This window comes from Epinephelus moara, chromosome 19, assembly GCF_006386435.1.
Source record: "Epinephelus moara isolate mb chromosome 19, YSFRI_EMoa_1.0, whole genome shotgun sequence".
Classification (NCBI taxonomy): Eukaryota; Metazoa; Chordata; class Actinopteri; order Perciformes; family Serranidae; genus Epinephelus; species Epinephelus moara.
In genome coordinates this window covers 35,088,462-35,113,777 of record NC_065524.1, presented here as the reverse complement: position 1 = coordinate 35,113,777, position 25,316 = coordinate 35,088,462, and the positions used below count along the sequence as shown (strand labels likewise).

The following is a 25,316-nucleotide window of genomic DNA, read 5'->3' as shown; positions in this document are numbered from 1 at the left end:
ATATCCATATTGTTGTGTGATGATATTAACAGAATTGTGACATTGATGTCCCAGAGATTGATTGCCTGAGTAAAAGTCGAGGTTAATTTATTGGCTGGCTTCTTTTTATAAACCTCTGAAATTCATAGAAAACCTCCAGGATGGAAAAAGAAAGTTTAAGATTTAGAGTGGATAGACACATACCAATGACAGGCTGGAATTTATTCATTGCATTTGTTTGGTGTGAAAACATCTCCACTCCAGCTAACTCTGAACGCTACCTGCTCAGCACCAAACAGCAGACGACAATCCCTACTCATCCCCCCTCCAGTTGCCTACTGGAGCCAGATATTTCCCTCGGGAGTTGGTGGAGACCAAAACAAAGTTAAGAGGAGAGAACACATTCACCGCATCAACTTTATAAGGTGTTAATATGTCAGTGTTGTGTTTACAGTTTATTTGTTGCTTTAAAGAATATTTCACATCACAGTTACAGTAAAAAGTTTACCTGTCAAATGTTGGTTTGACATAATAATCCTACTGTAACACAGAGTCCACTGTAGCTTTGTCTGAGTATAATCACGCAAACTTTTAATGTAAAAAAGTTCCTAAATCTGTGTATGTATGTAAATATGGAAGTTAGCCGTACATCACTATAGTGACAGTAACAGTGGATCGGCCCGTGTGCACATTTTCACTCTCTCTAGATGCAGAAAATCAAAGAGAATTTATGATTCCCTCTGATTCTCCACAGTAGTTTGCTGCAAGTATTTCCAAATAATTCCTCCTGGGTTTAAAGCAACTGCACAGCAGAGGTGGAGCAAATAGCACAAGAAAAAGAAGAATCAATTAATGGCTACACCTGTAGTCGACAACAGCCGCAACACCAAAAGGCTAAAACTACGCATCAACAAACGCTAATCTCAAGGTGACACATGCGCGTGTGAAGTGTCTGTTTTTCCAAAAGAATCTCCGAGGAGCGACTGAAGCTCCTGCTTGTGATCCATCAGAGAGAGAAAGAAATGCAAAGAGAGGGAGAGAAGTGGAGAGGAATGTGGATATAAAAGAATGATATGCAGTTGGGGTTTGGAGTTGAAAGATAATTAGAACAGCAGTGAAGGATTCTGCTGCTGATCCCAGAAAAAACACCTCCGCCAGCTGGGTTCAAAGTCCAGGAGGGAGAAAAGACAGAGAGGGAGAGAGAGAGGGCCACAGGAAGGGAGAGATTTGGGGATCTAGCAGAAGAGTGGTGGAGCGCACCTTGTTGTGCCATCTGGGCTGACTCCCCCACCACAAACACACACACACACACACACACACACACACACACACACACACACACACACACACATATCTCCTTTCCGTTCTCCTCCTCCTCCTCCCAGCCCATTAGGACGGAGGATTAAGGTGGTGGCAATTACAAGACGCAGCCGACAGGAGCGTACCTGGCAATACATTTAACTGTCCAGGGGAGGGAGGGTGAGACAGGGGGGCCACGGGAGGGAAGGAGGAAAGGTGGAGATAGAGAGGTGGATCGAGAGGGAGGCAGCAAAGGAGGAGTAACAAATGAGATGGGTGGGAAAAGGGAGATCATTAGAAAAAAAGACAACACACACACACATCAGGATTGTTGTGATAACAGCAAAAACGAAACTTTCTTCATCGCCAGCTCGGCCGACTCATCTTCAAAAATGGCCGAGTGAGCAAGTGAGTGCCAAACAGATGCTGGCACAATTGCTGCTATACTCCCCCCCCCCCCCCAACCCACCCCAACACCACCAACTCTACCCCTCATTCCCTCCACCCTCCCACCCAGCCAGCCGGGGGGGGGCAGGAGGGGGGGCTCCGGCTATGGATGGCGCCCATATGGCCGCAGCTGATGGGGGTGATTGTCGGTATTGTTCACTTTGTCAGCGATCCTGTGGATGCGGGAGAGAGCTAATGATAATGCAGAGTGCAGATGTGCTCCGGAGCAGCCCAGTCGTTAAGCAACAACAGCTTGTGTTTTGTGTGTGTGTGTGTGTGTGTGTGTGTGTGTGTGTGTATGAGAAAGAGAGTTACAACCACAGCTGCTTGCCAGCCTGTCTGCCTTCTTGAGAAGACCTTTTGGAGGATCTCCTACAGTATATGCACACAAATTAACAGCCATACATGTCACATACACACACACACACATACACACACACACGCATTCAAAATACTTCTCGTGCATGAGGTATAAAGGCTCAAACTTAAACCTAATTTTCAGTTTTATACGAGTAAAAACTTTCCGAAGCAGCAAAAGCTTCACAGCAAAACAACATGCTGGTCTCCTGTTCACTCGAAGCACTCGAAGATGCATTGATCTCATATACGGGATCAATATTTCGGCTGATGCTGACCTTATTAAGACGATCTACTATCTCCCCATGACGTCACCATTCAACAGTAAATACAATTTGTTTGTCAGTGTCATAGGAATCGGTTGTTGTGCCAAAAGTCCCAATTATGAAGACAAGCCAAGTCAATTTTATCGATACAGCTCAAGATCATAAATCACATATTTGCCTCAAAGGCTTTACAATCTGCACAGAATACGACACCCTCTATCCTTAGTCCCTCAATTAGGATCAGGAGTCCCCCAACGAAGACCTTTTTAACAGGTAAAAAATGGAGGAAACAGAGTAGAGATCTCTCTTTTAGGACAGACATGCAATAGATGATGAATATACAGACAGGCTGTTCTAATGCACTGTGTGCACACATAAGCAATGCACCAGAATTCGTATATAACCCACGTAATCATGAGCCAGAAATGAAACTCATGTAATCAGGAAGGCTGTGAACATGCCATCCATGTGTTGACAGGAGTAAAGAAGGAGGCCGTAGTATAAAGACTGAAAGTCTGCGTATGGAGGCAGGTTTAGGTGGTGGATGGGTCAAACAAACACAGAACTTTCCCCCAGGAGACCAGCGTCTAGCCTATATCCTGTGTGAAACCAAGTGAACTTTGAGTCATTTCAAGGTATGTCTTTAACCCAACCTACGTAACCTTTCTTCCTTAAACCTAACCTGAATGTTAAGTACATAACTTTACACAAAGTATGCAACGTGAATGATGACACCCAGCCATATTTCTCTTCCTTAAGCCTAGCTCACATTATACAATTTTCACCCTGATTTTGCGTCACGGAGACTATCATAATCTTCTGAGTGTTCATACCTGGCAACGTGTGTTTCTGTCAGTGGGAGTTTCGCCAACTGCGTTACGACCTTTGTGTGCACAGATTTCTCCACTGAGCCCTCGCCGACAGAGCCCCAGATAACGCGGTGATGTCACCAAACTACGTTTTTTTTTAACTTGGAGGCGACTTATTGTAAAGGCATGGATATTCTTCACAGTATTGAATCAGAACTGCCTCCAGGGCCTGGGTCCAAACACAACACGCTCCCTGTGATTCAGTGGACGCCGCCATTGTTGTTGTGGCTTGCCGGCTTGTCAGTGTTGCCAGATTCTTGGGAGAGAAACAAGCAACTAGGGCTATGGAATCAAGCCCAAAGTCGCAGCTAATAAGCGGACCTGGCAACCCTGCGGCTTGTCCTCACATTTCTTCCCTCCTCCTGCGTGCTGACGTGAGACGTATCCCGCCTCTCACTGGCTGATGCTCTTTGTCAGTCGTGTCACACTTCTCCAGTTTTCTAGCATGCCAGATATCCAGTCCCAGTCTCAGACGAGGGGGCGACTTGCTTGTAGCCTTGTTCACACATGAGGACTCGTCGTGGCAGACTATCTGCCGACTCACCTCCAACCCAAGGTGGCTCTTAAGATCCTCTGCGACGTCATAATCATGGTGAAAATCGTGTAATGTGAACTAGGCTTTAACCTAACCTATGTAACTTTACGTTAAGTGCTGTAGAGATGAGGTTGATCTCTGGGGAGTTGTTTAAGTAGAATGGATGAGCACCAGACTAAAATCTTCATACCTCAGCTGTAGTTTCATTGTGGGCAAACGTTGTGGTCCAGGTCACATGTCAGCATCCAGAAAGGGGTTTATAAAACAAAACTAGTGACAAAGGCTCAGACAATCATCTCTGAATGAAAGAAAAGCTCTGACTCACAAAAGCGGGAGCATGACGTCACTATGTTGACAACCAACTGGTGACGATTATACAGTCCCTCCAGAAAATCGCGATCTTGTGATCACAATAATTACCACAGATTCAACAAAAGTCCACTATATTTGCGGGGGCTTGCAATTTTTCAAAAGTCCCGCGATTTTTCCGCGTATTTCCGCATTTTCCGGCCGACCGGAAGTCGTCGCGTATCAGACACGTCATCAAATGCGCTACTGTCATTGCAGTCTGGAGAAACGTTCTGTATTGACACAATTTTCACTGTTTAAATACATACAATATGTGTTGAATGTATTAAAATGTTACAGAAGATATAGCGTATGTGTTGTTTTACAGTCACATTGTCTGTTTTGAGAGCTACAATATTCACTCAGTATTTTGTGCAACATTATTGTCCATGTTTTGAAACTAATTAAATAAAACTAAAGAAGAGAACTATAAAAAACATTTGCAGGTATTTTTGTAATATTCAGTATGATTATTATAGCAAGTGATTACATGACTTATTTTTTTTGGAGGTAGTAATTAAAAAGAAAAATTACATTTTTTTTCTCCTTTTGTCATTTGCCACAATTTCCAGCAAAAAAATCACATAAAAATGCCACAATTTTTATTGCAAAGGAAAAAGTTTGATCACTGCATTCGCACTCAGATTTGCATGCTCTATTTGTGGTTTCCTCCTACTGTGTATCAGCCCTGCAATAGACTGGTGACCTGTCGAAGTTATACCCACCTCTCACTTATGTGCACTGGGAAACGCTCCAGTCTTCACACATTATAAGTACGCAGCGTGAGTAAGTGGAGTCAAAGCTTTATGTTGCAGGTTTCTTTCACCAAATCACGTCCTGAATTAGTGTAAATGCTTTGATGTCAGAGTAAAGAAAATGGGTCATCAGGATGATTCCTCGGGTTTCTTCAGAGACTTTCCATTCATACATACATACACTGTGACACTTAGCAACACAGTGGTTCAATATACTGGATTGGTTTCTGCACCAATACCATTGAACTGATTTGTATGGGCTTTGAGTCATGGCTGCTGACCAGTACAGTTTCTTAGTCACTGTAGTGTTAACGAAATTTAATTCGCCCTCAAGAACAAAATAATTCAGATTTGTATGTATCAGGAGAGAAACCTTCAGATCAGTACATTCCTTGACACAATGAAAAGCATCAAATTCTCACAAGCTGTTTTGTAGCCAACCCTGACCTCTGACCTTCCCCACAGACCCACATGTATCACATCTGATCATGTGTACTGATTACGTCACTGATTAGCATGCTAGTGTTTGAAACAGTTGAGACTGTGATCTGCTGAAGCTCAGAAACTTCCACTCATTTGAAGTAGATCTCATTGCTACTGGTTCCCACCCTGTTTGCCTAATGAATTTTCTCTTAAACATGATCTTCTCTTCTCAGACTGCTTTATTTGAATATTTTTAGAGGTTAAACTATCCGATATTTTACAAGAAACAAGGTTAGGAGTCACTGTGATGCTGCACTGACGCTGGCTTCAGATGGGGTTGTGTTTACCATGTTCATGAGAAGAGTCCATGAACGCCCCCTCCGGTCCTGATCATGACCTCAGAAGTTAAAATTTTCTAAATGCTGATTTGCTGATGAGAGGCCGGACGGTAAGTTAATATATTGTAGCTATTTTAGTCTATATCTATGATTTTATTGTATGTTTGAGGAAAATATTTGATATTCCCGACAGCCTCATCCTTTTTCTCGTTCATTATACGCCCTCCATTTTCTGCACTTGCTAGCTTGCTAAATCATTAGCCTTGGTGGCCTCTAAGACACCAACAGTCGCTGTTGCCTAGCAGCCGTGTTCTCACAACTTAACTACTTAAATGCCAAATACTGTACATCCTCCCATGTTGTATATGCTCACAAGTTCCATTTGAAGGCAGCATGAGGTACAGCGCTGCTTTGAGTAAGATGCTTAGGTCAGCGTGCAAACATGCAACATGCTAACAAGCTGATGTTAAACTGGTGTAGGGAATGTGAAGGTACATCACGCAGCTGGGATGGGGGCGCCATCTTGTAAGTGCCACCTCACTGTCTCGTAGATCTTGCACCCAGCCACTGCAAAACTGTTCATGAGCTTCTGGGGATTTGTAAATTTAAAACTCATGCAAAGTATACGCACAGAGTCTAAAGATAGTTTACATGTGTGAGTGGAGCGACAGCATCGGGATCTGTAACCTGGTCTTGGGCTGTCAAGTCATATGAATATATGTTATTGTGATTAGTTTGTCCAAATATTTCTGCTTGGGATTGCGAGTCACTTCTCCCAGTAGAGCACCTTTCTTTCCTCCCTTCTCCATCCAATTTGACTGATAAACAGAGCACGTTCCTCGGAAGATAGCGCCCCCTTCTAAAAATTATACATGGCGTGACGTCAACTTTGCTTGCCTAACATGCTAACTTGCAAATTAGCACTAAACACAAAGAAAGTACAGCTCAGGCTGAGGAGTAATTGAAATTTTTACTCGATGTGGGCACAAGATGTAAAGTATAGGGATCACAGAATTGATTACAATTCATCCTGTGGGGGCCGTGAATATCTGAATCAAATTTAATGGTGCATTTGGTCATAAGTAATTAGGATACATCACCTAGGAACAGAGAATGTCTGTGCAAAGTGTTGCGCAAATCCATCCTGTAAATATTGAGATATTTAAAGGGGAAAGAGGTGGTGGTGATGCTGGGAGAAAAGTCAGGGTATCATGAGAGTCAGTAGGATTCATCCTCTGGTTACTATGGATATGTCTACTAAATTTCATGGCAGTCCATACAATAGTTGTTGAAATATTTCAGTCTGGATCAACGTGGTGGACCACCTGCACGACCGACATTGATATCCCGAGAACAACACCAGAAAAAAAGTCAGAAAAATATAGTTAAATGTTTTCCTGCCCTGTTTCTTGTTTCCAGCCCCTATTTGAGAACCACTGTCCTACATGAAAGGAGCAAACCTGACAACATACAGCAGTGGTGATAAGTCAGGAAAAAAATCAGAGATGCAAAAAGAAAGACCGCATCTCCTCCGACAACTATTTTTCGCTCTTTGAGCTCCTCTCCTCCTTCTCCACTTCTTCCTCACCACCATACAGATGGTCCCAAGCTGCCTTCAATAATCCAATGCACAGCCATGCCAGTACACCCCAGGCTACACCCCTGATGCTACACTACTCACACACACATACACAGAGACAGTGCCAGTTCCCTAGGCAGGACCCCTGTCTCTCTAGCCCAGATTGGATCAGTTTGTTTCAGCATGGAGCAGTAACACTGGGCCTTAGGGCTCTACATGGGCCTGCAGGGTCCCACGTTGGCCCCAAGTAGCTGGGGCTACGATGGAAAAAAGCTCTTGGGCTTGATTGTGTTATCTTTTGATGATGACAATTGTTATTATTTCACAAGCTGGAGTGGCCACATGTTGTCGTTCTCATCACTTAAAGCCCGGCCGTCTAGAGGCACACAAGAGCTGACACAGACAATAAAAACAGGGAGAGGTGGAAGGAAAGATGGGGAACTTCTTAAGAGGGAAAAAAGATGGAGAAGAGAGACGAGGAGTTTTACAGGAAGGAGCGGAAAAAAAGAAGGAACAGAGCAAAGGGTGAGGGGAGGGCGAAAAAGAAGGAACAGAGCAAAGGGTGAGGGGAGGGCGGATGGAGGGTGGAGGTTGACGGAGGCAGAGAGAGGTGGAGGGATGGAGGCAGATAGAGAAACAGGAGGGATGGAAAAGAAGGATGGGTACGCAGAGGGAGGGATGGATGCGGCGGATGGGGGAGGGATGGAAGAAGGGATGGAAGGAGGAATGTGACAGATGGGTCGTGCCTGGCCAGAGCTGGGAGGGAGCGGAGAGGTTGGCAACACAGGGTGAGAGAACACACACAAACACACACAACACACGCACACAATACACACCATGACTGCACGCATACATGCATGTGCGCCAGATAACTCCTCTCATGCACATTCTCTGCCGTCAGGAGTGTTTTCGATGTCTTTCCTTGTGTCAAGAAAACGTCGACCATATGATAAATAGACAAATAGATGGCGCAGCAGACATGTTTCGACATACTGTTTGCATAAATTTATTTTTCTGCTCTTGCAATCAATTTTCTGCATTGGCAGGCTGAGATAATAGTTCAATATGCTGAGTCTATTTCATGCTCCCAGAATTTATGAATTTCCCAAAGTTGTCCTACTGCAGAAACTGAGATCATGTTTGGAAAACTGCAGGTCAGTGACATGAGGCAGGCTGTTACCTGTACCTATGAAAAGTAATGCACCACAGTTTGTATATAACCCACATGATCATGCAGCAGTAATTCCAAGTAACCCAAATAATCAGGAAGGCTGCAATCATGTGACCGATGCGCTGATGGGAGAAGGAAGTCGTATTAAGTTCCTGTAAGGAGGCAGGTTGTGGCGGTGATAACAATCAACTGCCGTCGTTCGGCAACCTTAAAATATTTTAAGGCCTAACCTACCTAACTCTTAATTGCATAAACCCTACCTAGGTAACTTTGTAACGCCCAAGCATGTTGCCTTTTCTAAACCTACCTGATTTTATGTCAAGTATGTAACTAAGTGTGTAATAACGCCATTCATGGGGTGTTCATTCGTAAGATATCGGCCCCCAGGAGAGCTTCTCAGCCTTGCACATATTTTCCCAGTAGCCACTGACGGTATTGCAGCAAAAAAAAATCCCCTACGGCCCAAAACTTATTTTCCGCATTGGACTTCTTCTGTTCTGAATTTTTGATCCATTGAGGTTTCATGTTAATAAAACTTTCCTGTGACATCATCACAATATAAAGTCAATGAGCCAAGCGGGAACTCGCGGGCAGGGCCAGCAGGAGAAAAACTACTGCGCATATTCAGCGAGCCACATACCGCGGAAGTAAACCCAGAAGCTAGAAACTTGTTGGGCGTATGCGCCAGGTGAGCAACTCCACTAGAATGAATAGGCGCCATCTTGTCGTCCAGTATCTAGTTATTATTAAAATCTATGGTTAGACATCATGCAAACACTTGTATGAGGATAGTTTGCTTTAGGTATGAGAGTCTTCATACAGCCCAGTCGCCAGAAGAAAATGTTGGCATTGTACGTTTCTGCAAACCATGGCTACGTTACGTTTGTACGTTTCATATTTATCACATCAATGTGTCTAAAGTGACACCGTTTTGATAACATATATGAGCTGAGTGTAAGAGCCATATTGATATTGGTAAGAATCATATGGTAGTTTTACTTTAAAGATGTGGAAATGCTCCTTTAAGGCATGCCTTTGATGATGTCACAGCCAAACAGCCCTCAGAGATGGTTAAGCAGCCGAAGGAGCAAGACAGTTTTTTGACGGTGTGCCTAGTTGAGCCAATTAAAACTGAATCTTGTGACTTTGTTTTTTGATTTTTTAATTAAAGTTTTCAAACGGAGTTACTGCCTTGGAAGATTGATTTCGTGTCAAGCGTATTGCCAACGGACTGCTTAACAGTGGTGGTAATGTGGAGTAGGCCTACTGGATGGATTAAAGATTGCCGCTACACTGAGTGTCACTGGGAGGTGGAGGAGATGGTGGAAGAGCTAGACGAGATGACTGCCAAGCTGCAGAGCACTGTTCAAGACCAACAAACAACAAAACTGGTTGTTGTTTTTTAGCAAGACATCACTGCATTTCCAGCAGCAATAGTGGCACAAAAACAGATATTCTAATCCAAACTATTACCTATTCCAAACCTCTGTTTGAGAACAACAAAAATGACGACAAAAACAGCTGTTTTTAAGCAAGATATCGTGGCATTTCCGCGATTGTTGCACCAAAACTTCTTGTTTTTTAGTAAGACATCGTGCCATTTTCACCCGTAATTGTTGCACCAAATCTGGGTATTTTAAGCCAGAACTTAATATTTTCCTAAATACTGTGGCACCAAAACTGGGTGTTTTTTGTGATCTTCTAACCATAACCAAGTTGTTTTTGTGCCTACACATAACCACACATTAACCACAGTGTCGTTGAAATGTATAAAAAATGTGAAGTTTCATTATATGCATTACATAATAGCACACAAATTTTACATGTCTATGATTTGCAGTACAAACATACTTAAAGTACGCACAATGCCAATATTTATTCTGTAGATTCGGTTGCTTCATTCTGTTAAATTGCTGAATGCTCACGTGTGCAGCACTTTGAAGTAAAGCTCCAACAGCTGTATGCTGTTTTGTACGTTAGTGTTGGGCTAAGGTGATTACACTGGATAAAATATGGTAAGCAAACTTAATCTGAGTGGCCAAAACAGTAATATTGTCTCAGTCGTCTGTCTTTGTCTCCCTCCGTCGTGTGAAGTCAAAATGATCCTATCGTAATGAACCACATTGCAGCGTAATGTATCGTATTAAATCTGTACTCTATCGCACTACATTGAATGTTGGCAAAAGGCAGAATTTACAAACTGTTTCTGCTCCCACACTGACACCATGTCGTATCATATCATATATTATCATATAGCATTGCATCATATCAGTGAATGTTATTGTATCACACTATCCTGTGCCATGCTTTAATGCATCCTGTTTGTGTCACATGCTATTTACAGTTTGTTTGTGTCTGGTCTCATTGTTTTCGTACTGTAAAGTTCTGCTGAGAGACTTCATGAAGAACTCCTCGTGTTTCACTTTAAAGTTTCAGATCTTAAACTTGTATCAAGTTAAAGGTTATTATAACCTGACACACGGATGTAAGACACATACCGCTTCATATTTTTGCTGATTTGAAAATGTATTGCGTCTTGACAGCGCTGCGACGCTGTGGATTTTGTGATTTGTCACACTCTGAATGGTGAAATATGGCGCACAGTTCATGAGCGATTACCCAGAATACACTGTGTGTCTGTGCGTCTCTTCCATCAGGTCTCCACTGTGTTTCAGCAGGAGGAAAGACAAGACGAGGAGAATGAACTTGACTCTTCCCCAACACCACAGCTGGCTGACTGCTGCTCACTTGTCATGCGTGTGTGTGTTTGTACTCTGTGTGTGTGTGTGCGTGTGTGTGCTTATACATGTGTACAGCTCAGCAGGCAGGTGCAGCAGATGTCCGGCGCACACATCTCTCACACACATACAGTAACGCCGTTAACATCTACACAGCAGACAGCTGAGTTGGTGACACTAAAGGACCTCTCCCTGCGTGACCCCGTCAGGTCACCATGGCGATGATAAAGTGCTGAGTCGTGCACATGTGTCCCGGTGCCAGCAGTTTCCAACAACACCCCGAACACGCCCTGGTAATGCCCCTTATCTGGCAGACACACACACAGCTGGGAGAGGATGGGATGAAAAGAGGTTTCTGTCTGCGGAGGGCTTTGTTGTTGCTTTAACCTTAAATCCAATTAATTTGTCTGTTTATCACATCTGCTTCAAACGAATCCTTTAGGTTGACGGATTTATGTCGCTGCGTCCCGTTCTCTCTTTCTCTACGTCGCTCTGTCTCCTGTGTGGAGAGTTCATGGCTGCTCTCCTTCCATACAAGACTCACACAAAGGACAAGTACTGTTTAATCCCATCGTAGCCCAGCCCTAAAGACAGACCAGCTGGAGGCCTTTGTGTTTGTGTATGAGTGTGTGTGTGTGTGTGTGGGTTATATAAACCGGTGTTCTTCGTGCATGCATGTGTGCGCTCTTCCAAGTGTGTGAATCACTGAATGACACTCTTATCTGAGTTTTTCTTATGGGTGTACGCTGATATATATGTGTGTGTGGGTAGAGGAGGGGGTTGAAGAGGAGCGGGGGGTTATGGGTAAGTAGTATTTGGGGCCCCCCTCTCACAGCGACACACAGATATTCAAGTTCGAGTTGCGTCGCCTTTTGTTTTCAGGGAAGAAGGGGAGGAGGGTGCAGTGGGTGGCTGGATGGCTGGACGGATGGATGGCTTGCTGGGACACTGTGCCCCCCGATTTTCCCAAAAAAATATCCCCCCTTTTGCCTCCCACCTCCTCCGCCTCCCCCCCTGCTCCAGCCCTCCCTCCACAGCCAGTGTAGTGCCACTGTATTGTCTGCTTGCAGGCGGGCCGCTTGTTGCTTGCCTTCTGTCCTGCTGTGCTGAGTGCCTGACAAAGGGGCTCTTTTAAATATGCAGACAATCCTCGATCACTTGCACACACTCACACACACACACACACACGTACGTTTGTCCCCGCTTTCCTCTTTCTCTCTCCGTCAATTCTTCCGTGGCTAGACCTGGCCTGGGAGTGTTTCCTTTTTTCACGGAGAATCAACAAGTCTCACACATGAAAAGGATACAGAAGGCTTTTCTCCCCCGCCGGTGCCGTACCAGCTTTGAATGAATGCTCTTAGCGTTTGCTTTGTGGCGCGGTCGTCTTGTCAAGGCTAAAAGCTGAAATCCTGTTTGTTGTCGTCTTTGTGACCGAGCTTTGTTCTTACTGTACATTTGACCAGCTTATTTTTTTTTACGTGCACAAGAAAATCCATACTGGAAAATAAAAGGACAAATGTAGTGTGCAACATAAAGAGAGCAATCCTCGACTTATTTCTCACACGTCGTACACAGAGACGCTGCCACAAGAAGCTACATCGACACATGTGCTGTATTCTTTTAAAAAATGAGACTTTAGATGGAAACAGCTGTCTTGAGCTGATTTTGGAAGTTGCAACAAAGTTATGGAGATTGTTTTCCCTCAGCCAAACCTGCAGATGTCAGTTTAGAGACACGAGCTGGAAGCTGGTTTGAAAATGTGGCACAACAGCCAAACATCAGGACGCTTCGGGTCCACATGACACTCTTCTCTTTATCTCCTCCCCCCCTCTCTTCCTCCCTCTCCTGGTACGGGAGCCCTCCCTGGCAGCTTGGCAGAGGCCGCTCCCTCACGCGAAGCAGCAGAGTGCAGGGGCCCGGGCCCCCAGACAGGAGCCCAAGCTGGTCTCAGCCTCCCAACATGTTGAGCTGGCCTGCCTTGGGCACAGCCAAATGGTTCTGCAGCTGCCCCTTTGTCCCCCTTCCTTAAGTAAACAAAGGACAGAAACAAATTAATGACCTACATTCACGGCAAACCTCACACGGCCTCCTCGCAGGGAGAGAGACGGAGCAGTTGTCTATAAGCAGATGTTCACTTACAACACTGCAGATTGCAATTAATGATCACCACGCAGCACATCACCAAAGGATAGGGGATGCTGTATTTTCCACAGCGGTTATCATAATGTCCGCTGTCTGCCTGAAATCTCGATTGCTGCGAGCATGTTCCTCAGAAAACAGACTTCTCTGCGTTATTTAAATTTCTAATGGAGACAGCTCCCAAAAATGTAAAACTAAATATATTTCAAACAATTTCCCGTCTTTAAATGTGACGTAAATCTCAACGTATCCAGTGAAAAGGTTAAAAAAGGATTGAACTCTGCCCAACAAGAAAGTGAAATCTCTTTTTTTTTTAACACTTCTAAGTTTCTTAAACAAATATTAGGCATTCATCAGACAATGTCATAAAGATTAGGCGTGAGCTTATCGCGTGAGTGTGCATCGGGGGCTTACTGAGGAGACCATCTGGGGCCTAATGAACGCTGCTCCTTGGCCTCTGAGTGCAGGGGCTTTGAAAGCATCTGCAAGAAGCAGGTTTACTCAACAGCAATACATTAGCTAAAGCTGATTTCTTTGGTGGAAAACTTAACTTGAGGAGCTTTGGAAAATGTGTGTGTGTGTCCGTGTGTGTGTGTGTTGCAGGGGCTTGGTTCTCAACAAGCTGCTACACATTTCCTCCTCAAAAGCCTACACCTCAGCCAGTGCAGCAGCAGATATATCAGGAGTTGTGCAGGCACGCGAAAGCACACAGTGAGCACAAACACACACGTACATCATCATGCATACACACATAAACATGCGCACACACATGCACGTACACAACTTCCACCCACATCGCAAGTCACTGAGGAACAGGACGTGAAAACCTCCTGCACTGGCCCTTCTGCAACCTGTAACTCTGTGCATGTGAGCTGCAAATACAGCCAAAGTTTCCACAAAAATGTCCCTAAAAAGATGTTAAATTTAAATATACTGGTGCATTTGTGAGTTTAATAGCGGTAAAGAAGCTGTGAGGTAAAACTCAGCATTAACATGAGCAGAAACAAAAGATTCATTGTCGGTAAAAATGCACACTGTGATGTAAAAACGAGCCGTGTATGCTTTTATTTTGTCCGAGGAAAAAGAAAAACAGAGCGTCACACGAAGGTTGAATTTCAAGATTCTTATAATTTATTGCAGTTTGCACACAATTTAAAAATGTCAACAACAGCACACCAAAAAATTACAAAACTAAACACAATTAGAATTTACTCCCCTTGAGAAGAAAAAAAATCAACCCAACTATGATTGTCAAAGCTAAAAATGACTAAATCTGAAAAAGGAACATAAAAAGAAAAGCAAAGAAAATTTTTAATCTCAAGAGGGAGCAAATATATCTGAAAATCTGCTTGTTTTTTTTTTCAGACAGTGATTGTCCTCAAAACAGACTCAGTCACTTCACGCCCCCCACCCCCCCGTCTGCCTTTCCATAAACTGTCTATGACATTTCAACGTTTTTATTTTTATACCTTGCTTTAAAAAAACAAACAAACAAAAAAAACTCCCCCTTTGTTTTCAAGTAAGCACAGCAAAAGATGGAGATGTTTCGTCAGGGTGGTTAACTTCACAGCGTCTTGAGCGGTTAACATCGCTCCCACGACTCCACCTCACACTTTAAAAATAAAACAAAACAGCCCGGACTACAGCAGTTTAAGGCGGTCAAGTACAACCAGAGGAACAGAACAAAAAAACAGCAGTAATGATGAAAACAACAGCAGGATGGACTGAGCCCATATGCGGAGATGCTGCCAGTGAAGAAATAAATGTTTCGAGAGGGGGGGAAAAAAAGAAAAATGAGACGATGCGGTGCAAACTGCCGCAATGTCACCCACACTGTTGCATTGGCAAAGCCTGTGGGTGCCACCAGATGACAGGGCAACACATACAACCACCCCACCCACCACATGCACATCAATGGGGGCGTGCACATACACAGATCTGAGTGAGAGCGTTCAGTATCTCTATGTCAAATGTTTCTGGATTGTATAAACGCTTGACCATTATTTTGAAATTCTAACAAACAAAATCAGAGATACAGAGGTTTAAAAAAAATAAAAACAAACTGATGTCGCCCCCAAATGAACATTCACATACAAAAAAAAGAGTTTTCCAATCACATAATCAAAATATAATAAGACATCATTTTCTGATAAATTCAATAAATTCCATGAATTCATACACGATTTTAACAACTCTTTCCCGACGCTCTACAGTATCAAATACTTCCATAGCGTGAGAAATGGTTTTCTGTTTTTTAATAAAGGCATCTTTTCAGCAAAAATCTGATTTCATGTCTTTTAGCTTAAAAAGGTGCATTCAGGCATGCCAATTCTCTCCCATCGATCTCAAAGTAAGGATTATGTTTGAAGAGGAAAACACACACACACACACACACACACACACATACAGATATCACATTCACGCTGCTGCGTCTAACGTGAAATGCACTGAGATGGGAGGGTTACTGAACTGAACCCGCTCAGCTCAACACAGCTCGTGACAGAAGATATCTGACCCTTCAACTTTCAGCAGGACAACTCAGTTTCAGCCTCTCTCCTTCTTTTTTCTCTCCTCTCCCCGTTATTCTTTGCGCATTAGCCGAGTCAGAGCCACATAACTGCACTCAACAGACCTGAAGTAAGTGCCCAATGAGCAGAAATAATTAAGAAATGGCTTCACCACGTCTAGAGCTGGAGAGGACGGAGACACGAGAGATGGAAAACAAACATACAGCAGTGGAGGAAATTTAACGCCTGAGGAGGAGCAGGAGGAGGAAGTGCTGGGTGGACGTAGATCTTCAGTAGGTTAAATTGACTGGTAATAACCAAGCCACACGCTCATAAACACACGCACAAACACACACACACGCAGCAGAGAGATCAGTGCATATACACACAGGCTTAAAATGCTTCATCATATCGCTTCAACATCCGACGGAAACACATTCGGTAACATTCTTCTAGGAGCCCAGCGACAGACCTACGACGAGTAAAAAAAAAAATAAAAAAAAAAATCCAACTTTCACTGTCAAAAGTGTTCGACCCCCCACCCCCACCCCCGCCCGATGCAAAAACCACAACTTAAAGGTTTAAGACAAAATCAAATTTTCATGCATTTTTTTCCATAGTGGTGAGAATAATATTCAGTTTTTCAACAGACCGCACCCTGGAGTAGTATTCACAAAGAAAAGAAAAAGGAAAGCCTGTTGTCAAATATTTGATCAATTACAATGTGTACAGTAATACAGCAAATTCACATTTTTATTTTAAAATATACAGGTTTGGACGTCATGCAACAACAGCAGGTCCCATTACAAAAAAAGTAACAAAATAATAATAATAATAATAATCATTAATTTAAAAAAAAAAAAAATTGTAACGGATTTAAGTTCTAAAACTATAGCAGAACAATATACAACAACCTTAAATTAAATACCTTTTCAACAAGAGATGTTTTAAAGACTGCCAGCTAGATTTAAGAAAAAAATTCTATTAATAACAATAATAATAATTATTATAATAATTTGTAAAGGTCTTTTCATTTTTAGAAAATACTTCAAATTGATTGGAAGTGAAAAAAGGAGGCTGTGCATTGCATGAGTGCCATCAGTTTGTCTGTCAGTCAGTCAGCTTTACCCTGAACACACAACACCAAAGAGCTTAACAAGAGAAGCGGGGAGCGCTTCGCCAACGACACCTCCATGCCAGTAGAAAATAAAATTAATACACACAAAACACACTCACACACACTCACGCACGTCAGGTGAAATTTTTGCCAGAGTAGTGCAGTATCACGCACACACACACTTCTTCAAACTGTGTGTGTGTGTGGTGGTGATCACAGTACCCGTTTAGTGTATTGTAATGCTTTTTCACTTCAGTGTGTTCGACCTGAACTCCTGCAGTGGTGTTTGCTGTCTGTGGAACTGGGACCGATACGCTGGCCAGCGTCGGAGTGTTGTGTCTGAGATGAAACACAAACAGAGTGAAAACTCTTCAAGAAGGCGAGACATTCTCACTGGGACCCACGTCCTCAGACGCAATGAAAACCACCAAACAGAACTTACGCCAAATAAAAATAAGAGTTCAGAATAAAATAGAATAAAACAAAATTACCCCAAACAGCAACAACAAAAAAAACTCAGTAGTAACATTTTCATGTGCTATTAAAGTGCAATTGAATGAGATTTTGCGACACACAAGAACATGACTCACTTGAACCCCAAATATCAAACTTTGCCACCTCCCTTTCACCTCCCCATGCCTCTCTGCCCTTCTTCCACTCTCCGCTCTCTTTCCCTTTATCAAACCCAGCAGTCTGTTTCTACTTCCACAGTTCCTGGGAGCTGTCCTCAATCGCCCAATCCCTGACATTGGGCAGTGCCAGCGGTTCACTCTTCACTGACAGCGAGTTGACCAGTTCGCAATGGAACTTGCGGATGTGTCGGTACAGGTCCCCGGACTGCGTGAAGCGCCGCTCGCACCATTTACAAGCGTGCGGCTTCTCACGCGTGTGCACCACTGCGTGGCGGCTGAGGTTGTGTGAGTATTGGAAGCTCTTGCCGCAGGTGGTGCAGGTGTAGGGTTTCTCACCGGAGTGTGTCCGCTCATGGCGCTTCAGCGTGTACATGCAGGAGAAGGTCTTGCTGCAGATGGTGCAGGTGGGCACGTTGACGTCTCCGGCGGGCTTGGAGCGGATGCCCTCCTGCTCCCTGAAGTGGGAGCTGAGGTGAAGTTGGAGGATGTGCGGGGAGGGGAATACCTTGTTACACAGCGGGCACATGAAGATCTGCGTGTGTTGAGCTGACAACATGTTGGAGACGTAGGGCAGCAGGGAACTATCCATGCTTGCCGCCTCGGCCTGGGCGCGCTCATTTTCACCCCCCAGAATGTCCTCGTCGTCGGCTGTGGCCGAAGGCTTCTCCTCCCGCTCCAGCTCTGAGGCCAGAGAGGCCTCTCGCAGAGCAGACAGGTGTGCTTCCAGGCCGAGCCTCCGCTGGGCCGACAGAGGCCCTCCGACCCCGTGGTGGGTCAGGCCCCCGTTGGCGCTGGGAACCGTCGCCTTGGTGATGCCACTGTGCTCCATGTCATAGTCCCCACCTCCCAGTTCCTCTTCCTCGTCTGAAGCCACACCCCTCTCCACCTTCACCCGCACAGCCAATGGGCTTTGGAGGCTGTCTGGTGTGGCTGCCCCGCTGAAATAGGACTGGTGGTGGTTATTGTGGTTGCTACCTGCAATCGGCTTGACTGACAGGTCCAGGACGCAGTCAGCCGCATCATTCGACACCCTCCTGCCCCTGTGCCCTCCACGAGAGCTCACGGAGCGGTGTGACCTCTGTGAGAGGGATCCAGTGGAGCTGGTGGGGCTGCCGGCTGGGGAGAGCAGCTTTCCTCCCTCCCCCAGTGCCTCCCCACTCTGCATCTCTGCCTCGCCGTGCGGACTGGTTGTAGCCATGGCTGGTGTCCCTGGTCTGTCTGCAGACGGCAACCTCAGCCACAGCGGTCCTCCCTCGGCCTTCCCCTCCTCCTCTTCATCACTGTGCAGCAGGTCGGCAGTAGCAGGCCGGCCCGTAGAACCATCTGATAGACTATCGGCCTTATCGGAGCAGCTGGAGCCACCATCCTCTTCCCTGCGCGTGCTGTCTGCCTCCGCCGTGGCCTTCTGCTTCAAACGTTTCTTACACACCTTGACAATGTCATACATGTGCAAGTAGCTGGCCGCTGCCAACACATCCTCTACGGGAAGGTCCTGGAACTGCAGCTTGCCCTCATACATGAACTCCAGGAGCAGGGAAAAGGCCGGGGCTGTGACAATGTCGCTGTTGAGGTGCACCACGTCTCGCTTGTCCAGCTGGTCCTTGTAGAAGAGGTGAAAGTACATGCTGCAGGAGGCCAACACAGCACGGTGGGCCCGGAACTGGGCATCGCCCACCAGCACCGTGGAGTCACACAGGAAGCCCTGGTGCCGCTGCTCGCTCAGACACTGGAGTAAATGTCTGCTGTGGTCTGGGAACTCCATCTTGCCGTCCTCATAACCTGCAGCCACACAGAGACACAGAGGCAGAGTCAAAGTTAGATACATCTGATGAAGAGCTGAGATTTTACACCTAATGTGTTTGGTTTTTTTTAAAGATTTCAATCAAGTGTTTAAATAAAAGATGTGTTAATTTTCAGTGTTCAATATTTATTCAGTGAAGGTAAATACAGAAGAAACAAAGGAGCTAAGAAATGTAGATGAAAAGCAAAACCTACAAAAGACAATTTAAATTCAAAGACGACAGAAACAATGAGATTTTAAAAAGAAGTACACTTCATCTAATTTTTAAAATGAAATATGTGATAACATAACATTCAAGATAAATGTAGAGATCATGACACTCCTCTTATCACCACTAAGGTTTTTGTGTCAACTACGCTACTTCTCCAAACAGAATTATGTTAAACGAGGCCAATTAAAAAACTGTAAAAAAAAACAAAAAAAAAACAGAGAGACGCAAGAAAGAGGAGACAAATGCCAAAAACACATATGGTGCGTGATGCTGAAAACAAACTACAGAGAAGAGGACGAGCGAGCGGATAGAAACATGTCAGGAGGAGATAGGTCAGAAAAAACAGGAAGACACTATTAAACACATAAAAAGTAAATTAAAAGACAACAATAAATGCAGCAAAGATACCACAAATATTTAAAATATGTGTATATTTTACAAGGTAATAACCTCTGCACAGCCGTGATTTTTTCCTCACAATCACAAGAGAAATATTTCTGCTCAAATTCAAAAGCACGACGCAGGTAGCTATAAAGTCATGCAGACATTCATTTGTACAACGATGCCAGATATTGGTGTTTCCTAATTATTCACTGTCTCTAAAATAAATTCAAAGGGAACAGAAGAAACACATGATAATTACAATTAAACAGAATAACAGTAATTACAGAACAATCACTAATTCAGCTTTTTACCCACAGAAAGACTTAATCTCAGGTAAAGCAGCAGCGACAGATTCTTCTACTCTGTCTCTCCGTTCTCTCTCTGTATCTCTCTAACTCCTCTGCCTGCACTCCTGGATTGTCGCTGCTCCTACGCTGGTTATTTTTATTAACCCACTTTGGCCTGGCCTGGCACAGCCCTTTTAGGTAACCGGCTTTCAGCTGCACACACTGTCCTCACGTACACACAACACACACACACACACTTAGTACCAGCCTACCTACCAACCACCTCCACAGGCTAAGTCGAGCAGGAGAACTGGCCAATTGAAATAGCACTGTTGAAAACAAAACAGCTTGTCCCTCGTTTAACCTGCGAGCACCGGCTTTAGGTGTAAGATTAGACAAGGGGGGGGGGAGAAAAACTTGCAGCGACGCTCTTCAGGTGTCCTTTAAAAAAATAGAGTCGATTTTAAAATAAATGAACGCCTAAATCACGGATGACAGGAGGCGATAACGAGGCTGAAATCTGTAAAATCATTAAGTCCCACCTGTTAACCAAGTCGATTTGTCCCGCCTGAGAAAATACATTGGTCCCGCTCTGCACTGTGTTAACCAAAGCAGTTAAATCACCTCATTTGAATGAAGCTAAACCAAGAATGTCACTGTGTGTGTGAGACTGTGTGTGTGTGTCGTGTGTATGTGTGTGTGTGCTCGCCCTCCGGCTCGTTCAGACTGCTTTTAATGAGGGGGCTTACGGGGACAAGGGTGTACCACCTCCCACCTCCACCCCCATCCTCCCCCCCCTCTGTCCAGCCAAACCCCTCTGCCACCTCCTCCCTCCACACACACACACACACACACCATCCGTCACTCACACACTCCTTCCCATCTGAATCTTACAAGAAAAACCCCGCACATCCGCCCCATAGTAGAAACTGCCCTCTTCCTCAACCCCCCACCACCCTCCGCCCACCACCACCACCCAGAAGAGAAGATTTACAATACAATCACTGTAAGTGCCCTGCTCGTCACAGCATCAATCCTAATCCTTAAAGATGGCTAAAAATAAAGACGGCGGTGGTGGCGGTGGGGAGGGAGCCGTCAGCGGAGGCTCAGGAGGGCAGCAGCCCGTCACCCGGCCTGCCCGGCCCCGGCCAGTGAGCTCAGGCAGGGGTCTGAGAGAGACACACACAGAGGGGCAGGGAGGGAGAGGGTGAGAGAGAGGCTGGGACGGCCGGGGAGGGAGGCTTACCCACATCTGATCCAGCTGACGGGGGCCATATGGCAGCTGCTAGCCAGATAAAGAGATTAAGACTAGGAGGGAGTGCGATTACAGCTGTCTAGCCAATTCAGGCAGCTCAAATCTGCAACTTCTAAATTAGTCTCCTCCACTCCAGCCGACAGGAGGGGAAAAAAAGACCGCACATGCTTTCAAGTAATTTTTACAGCGAGTTAGATTAAACTGAAAGGAAAAAACAGATTAGATGATTAGGATAAAATAGCAGCTCTTTTTTTATTTAGCTTAAAGTCTGATGTTTTTTTATTCTTTTATTAACTGAAAAATTAGTTTGTTTTCTTTGCTCAAATTTAACCAATTAAAATTTCTGTCTTTATTATTAAAATGGTTAAAAAAAGAGCACTACTTCTAATTATGATTTCACTTGTATTATATTAAATGAACTGGGGGAAAACAAGCTTGATTCAAAATGTTTTCTCCCCTCGTAACTTTGCTGTCAATTAATGAGCGTCTGAACAAAACGCCTGTCAACACAAATGGAAAAAATGCAAAACGACAGCTGAGTTTTAAACGCAGCTCTCTCCAGACTACAAACTAAAAACACAGCGAGAGAGTTTCCCGGACTGCAATTACACCTCAGACAGGCAGCACCAACACGAGTTTACTACTCACCAGTAGCTTCACACACAGCGCTCACACTGGTTTGACACACCGGAGATCCCCCACAACAAAACAGAATAACTACTCCACTACCCCAGACTCTGCTATTCACTGTGCCTATAACACACACACACACACACACATGCACACACAAAACGATACCTGCAGCAGTATGCATCAACTTGATTAACTCCACTGTAGCAGAATAGCTGGGCTCTCTGGCTGGGAATGGCTGTGTGTGTGTATCTCTCTCTCTCCCTCTTTCTTTCTTGCTCTTTCTCTTCGTCGCTCGCTCTCTCTGAATCAATGAGTGGGTAGAAGAGGAGAGAAGAAGAAGAGGGAGGCAGGCAAAAAAAAACACGCTGTTCAAACTGCGAGGGACAGATGCAAAGTGGAGGAGATGTTGGAGGGGGAACGAGATACCACCTCCCTCCTCCTCCTCCTCCTCCTCCTAACTGGCGCTGATCGGCAGCCACAAACACACACACACACACACACACACACACACAGCACTAACTCTCCCAGGCTGCCGCTGAGACTCACAATAAAGGACTGGGGAGGGGTGGAGGCGGTGGAGGGATGGAGGAGGAGGAGGTGGGGTGGATGGCAGCCTGTCAGCTGCTCTGACATCATCCTCAGATGGAGATGCTACCTCCAGCTGTGCTCTTTCTACAGCCATATGCTGCCTCCTCTACACTCCTGCCACCAGACTCCTCTTTCATTCTACCAACACCAACACCACGCAACTTTGTCTCTCTTTCTCCCCCTTTTTCTCTCTGGGAAAAAAAACACCGGTCTGCTAAATGCAGTGGGATGCTGATTTGGTTTTTGGAGAGGAGTTTGCACATCAAATCCTGCAGCCACAACTGCAACCAAAACTATTAAGGAAAAGGGGAAAGTTCACAGAATAAACACAGAGGTTCAGGGTTAAAACTTTTTCCTCTAATTACTAAATCCTCCTCTGTCTCCCTCTGCATGTCTCTGTCTCCTTCCAACACTCATAAACAAAGGCCAACACAGCACATTTGCAACTGACAGACGCACGCAGCTGATATTGTTTTCCACTTCTTTACGGTTCAGCGCCGCTGCCTCGTCTTGTATTCATTCATTCACTCATTCATTCATCCATCTATCTGTCCATCCCCCACTTTGCCAGCCCCCCCTTTTTGCTCGGACAATCCGGACAACTGAGAGGAACAAAAATTGAAATGAGGAAACAATGAGAGCAAGTCACAAAGAAAGAACCCGAATGCGTGCATACATGCCTTTAATAAGCCGGGGAGAAACTTATTACAACAGCTTTATTTCGCTTTCGTTTTAGTGAAAGTGTGCACGATGGGAGCGTGTGAATTCCCAGCCATTTAATACATGCACTCACACAAATATACATGCATTTTCTATTTCAATTTGTGCACGAATTTCACAGTCAACCTTTTTTAAAATGAAGTTTAAAAGTCTAGTTTCATGCATTTATATTAAATACTGCAAGATTTAAAAGGACAAACAGTGCGCTTATAAATGTGGAGCTAAATTAAATGTGTTTTTGGTTTTTTAATTTGTAGTAACAAGCAACACGTGCAACTTTTCCTTAAAGTTTTGCGATAAAATGACAGTTTTGCAGCAAATACTTATAAAACGGGTTTAATAGGTGAAGAAATTTACTTCTGCAATATTTAATAAGCTTTTGCAAAAATTCGGCTGAGCTTTCACAGCCTGACGCGTTAAATTATCCGAGTTAAACTTTAATTAACTTCACCGCTGGAGTTTCTGCTGGCATCTTTAATTATTAGGAAGTCGTGTGCACCGAAAATAAATAAAATAAAACAATTTGTGCTTCACTTTGACGCGTTTAAACACGGTGACAGCGCCATGTTCAACACACACACACTCATACACGGGAGTTATCGTTGTGATTAATAAGTTTGTTATAGATGACACAGCCGTTAACTTCACTTAAAGCTCCCTTTAAATTCCGACCGTTGGTGTTTGTCAACGGTCGTGTTAGCTTAAAAAAGTCACAGTGATAATGTTAAAGCGGCTCTGTGAGACTGTTACCGAACAATTTAACAACAGGAGAGAGAAGACAAGCATTAATTTCTCAGGAGAAGACACAACAAACACGAGAAAAAGACCCACGGAGACACACTGACCCACGCAGCTAGCTATAGCCCGACCGTGGCTAACAAAAGTAACGCGAAGAGGCTACAATATTGAGCTATTTACAGTTGTGTTGAAGGCCCCGGTGCTATGACAACAGCTGCTAAAACAGCGAGGAGGGAGAGCTAACATGGTAACTATTAGTGTGCGGAGACAACACAGTAATGCTAAGGAAGGTTTAGCTACTTTTTCCCCTCCGTAACCCACCCTCTCTCCCTCCTGAGCCTCCTTTAATCGGACTCCGGTGTTAAGAGGCAGCACTTACAGACAACACGGTCCAACGTCTTCCTCCGTCAAATCCTCCTCTTCTTTCCTCCGGAGACAAAACTAGATTGACTTTGGACTAATTTCCATAACAGGCTGCCGAGGGGCGAGCAGGCGGAGGGACGGGGAGTCTAGCACTCTGCGGCGGCCAGATGTTTCCGAGCTGTTGCTGCTCAACTCGGGCTGGGAAAGGAGGCGAGTTGACTGGCACGGCGCGGAAGCCAATGGTGCCGGCGAGGAGAGAAGTGAAGGCAAATTGGAAGCGGCCCTCTGACAGAGGAGAGGGAGGGATATGTCTTCTTCTCTCGTCGGCGTAGGTTGACACCAGGCAACAACAACAGCAGCACACACAGTGAGGAGGAAGGCAGGGGGAGAAGAAGAAGGAGCTGGGCCAAACCAACTGGTTCTGCGAGTCAGTGAGGCGGACTGGCGCAGCGGAGAGCGAGAGAGTGGAGAGCGGCGCGGTGCCGCATGGGTACTGTAGTCAAAGCGGAGCAGGGGGGGTGGTGGTGGTGGTGGGGGGGAGGTAGTGGAGGCGGAGCTGATGTGAGCAGGTGCACCACCTTGACAGGAGGAAAAATGGTTAATGCTTAACATTGCATTGTTGGAATAATAACAGCTTTTGGGTTGACTGTGCGCTGCTGGCAACAAATATTAGGTGTTAATCAAAGACACAAAACAGGTGCAACACTTCCACAGCTACACAAACATGCCTAACTAACTGGTTTATAGTGGTGGAAAGTAACCACACAAGAACTGCACTTAAGTCGAATTTTAAAGTAATTATACTGCTTCTTCTCCACTGCACTTTAAGTAAATGTA

At 44.8% G+C, this 25,316-nt stretch overlaps 1 protein-coding gene across 3 annotated transcripts; it reads right to left on the bottom strand.

Annotated features, from left to right (window-relative positions):
- Nucleotides 1-14,351: 14,351 nt before the first annotated feature.
- Nucleotides 14,352-24,939, bottom strand: zbtb18 (zinc finger and BTB domain containing 18). 3 transcript variants are annotated; one of them, XM_050071369.1, is made up of 3 exons: nt 24,496-24,939; nt 22,236-22,371; nt 14,352-19,278 (listed from the first exon to the last, which is right to left on the bottom strand). In XM_050071369.1, exons 2-3 carry the CDS (start codon nt 22,249-22,251, stop codon nt 17,567-17,569), a joined length of 1,728 nt encoding a protein of 575 aa, XP_049927326.1. In that variant the 5' UTR covers nt 22,252-22,371; nt 24,496-24,939; the 3' UTR covers nt 14,352-17,566. The 3 variants fall into 3 exon arrangements, with proteins under 3 accessions (XP_049927326.1, XP_049927327.1, XP_049927325.1); XM_050071370.1 differs by lacking the exon at nt 22,236-22,371; XM_050071368.1 differs by lacking the exons at nt 22,236-22,371; nt 24,496-24,939 and adding an exon at nt 20,725-20,885.
- Between the last annotated feature and the right edge of the window lie 377 nt (nt 24,940-25,316).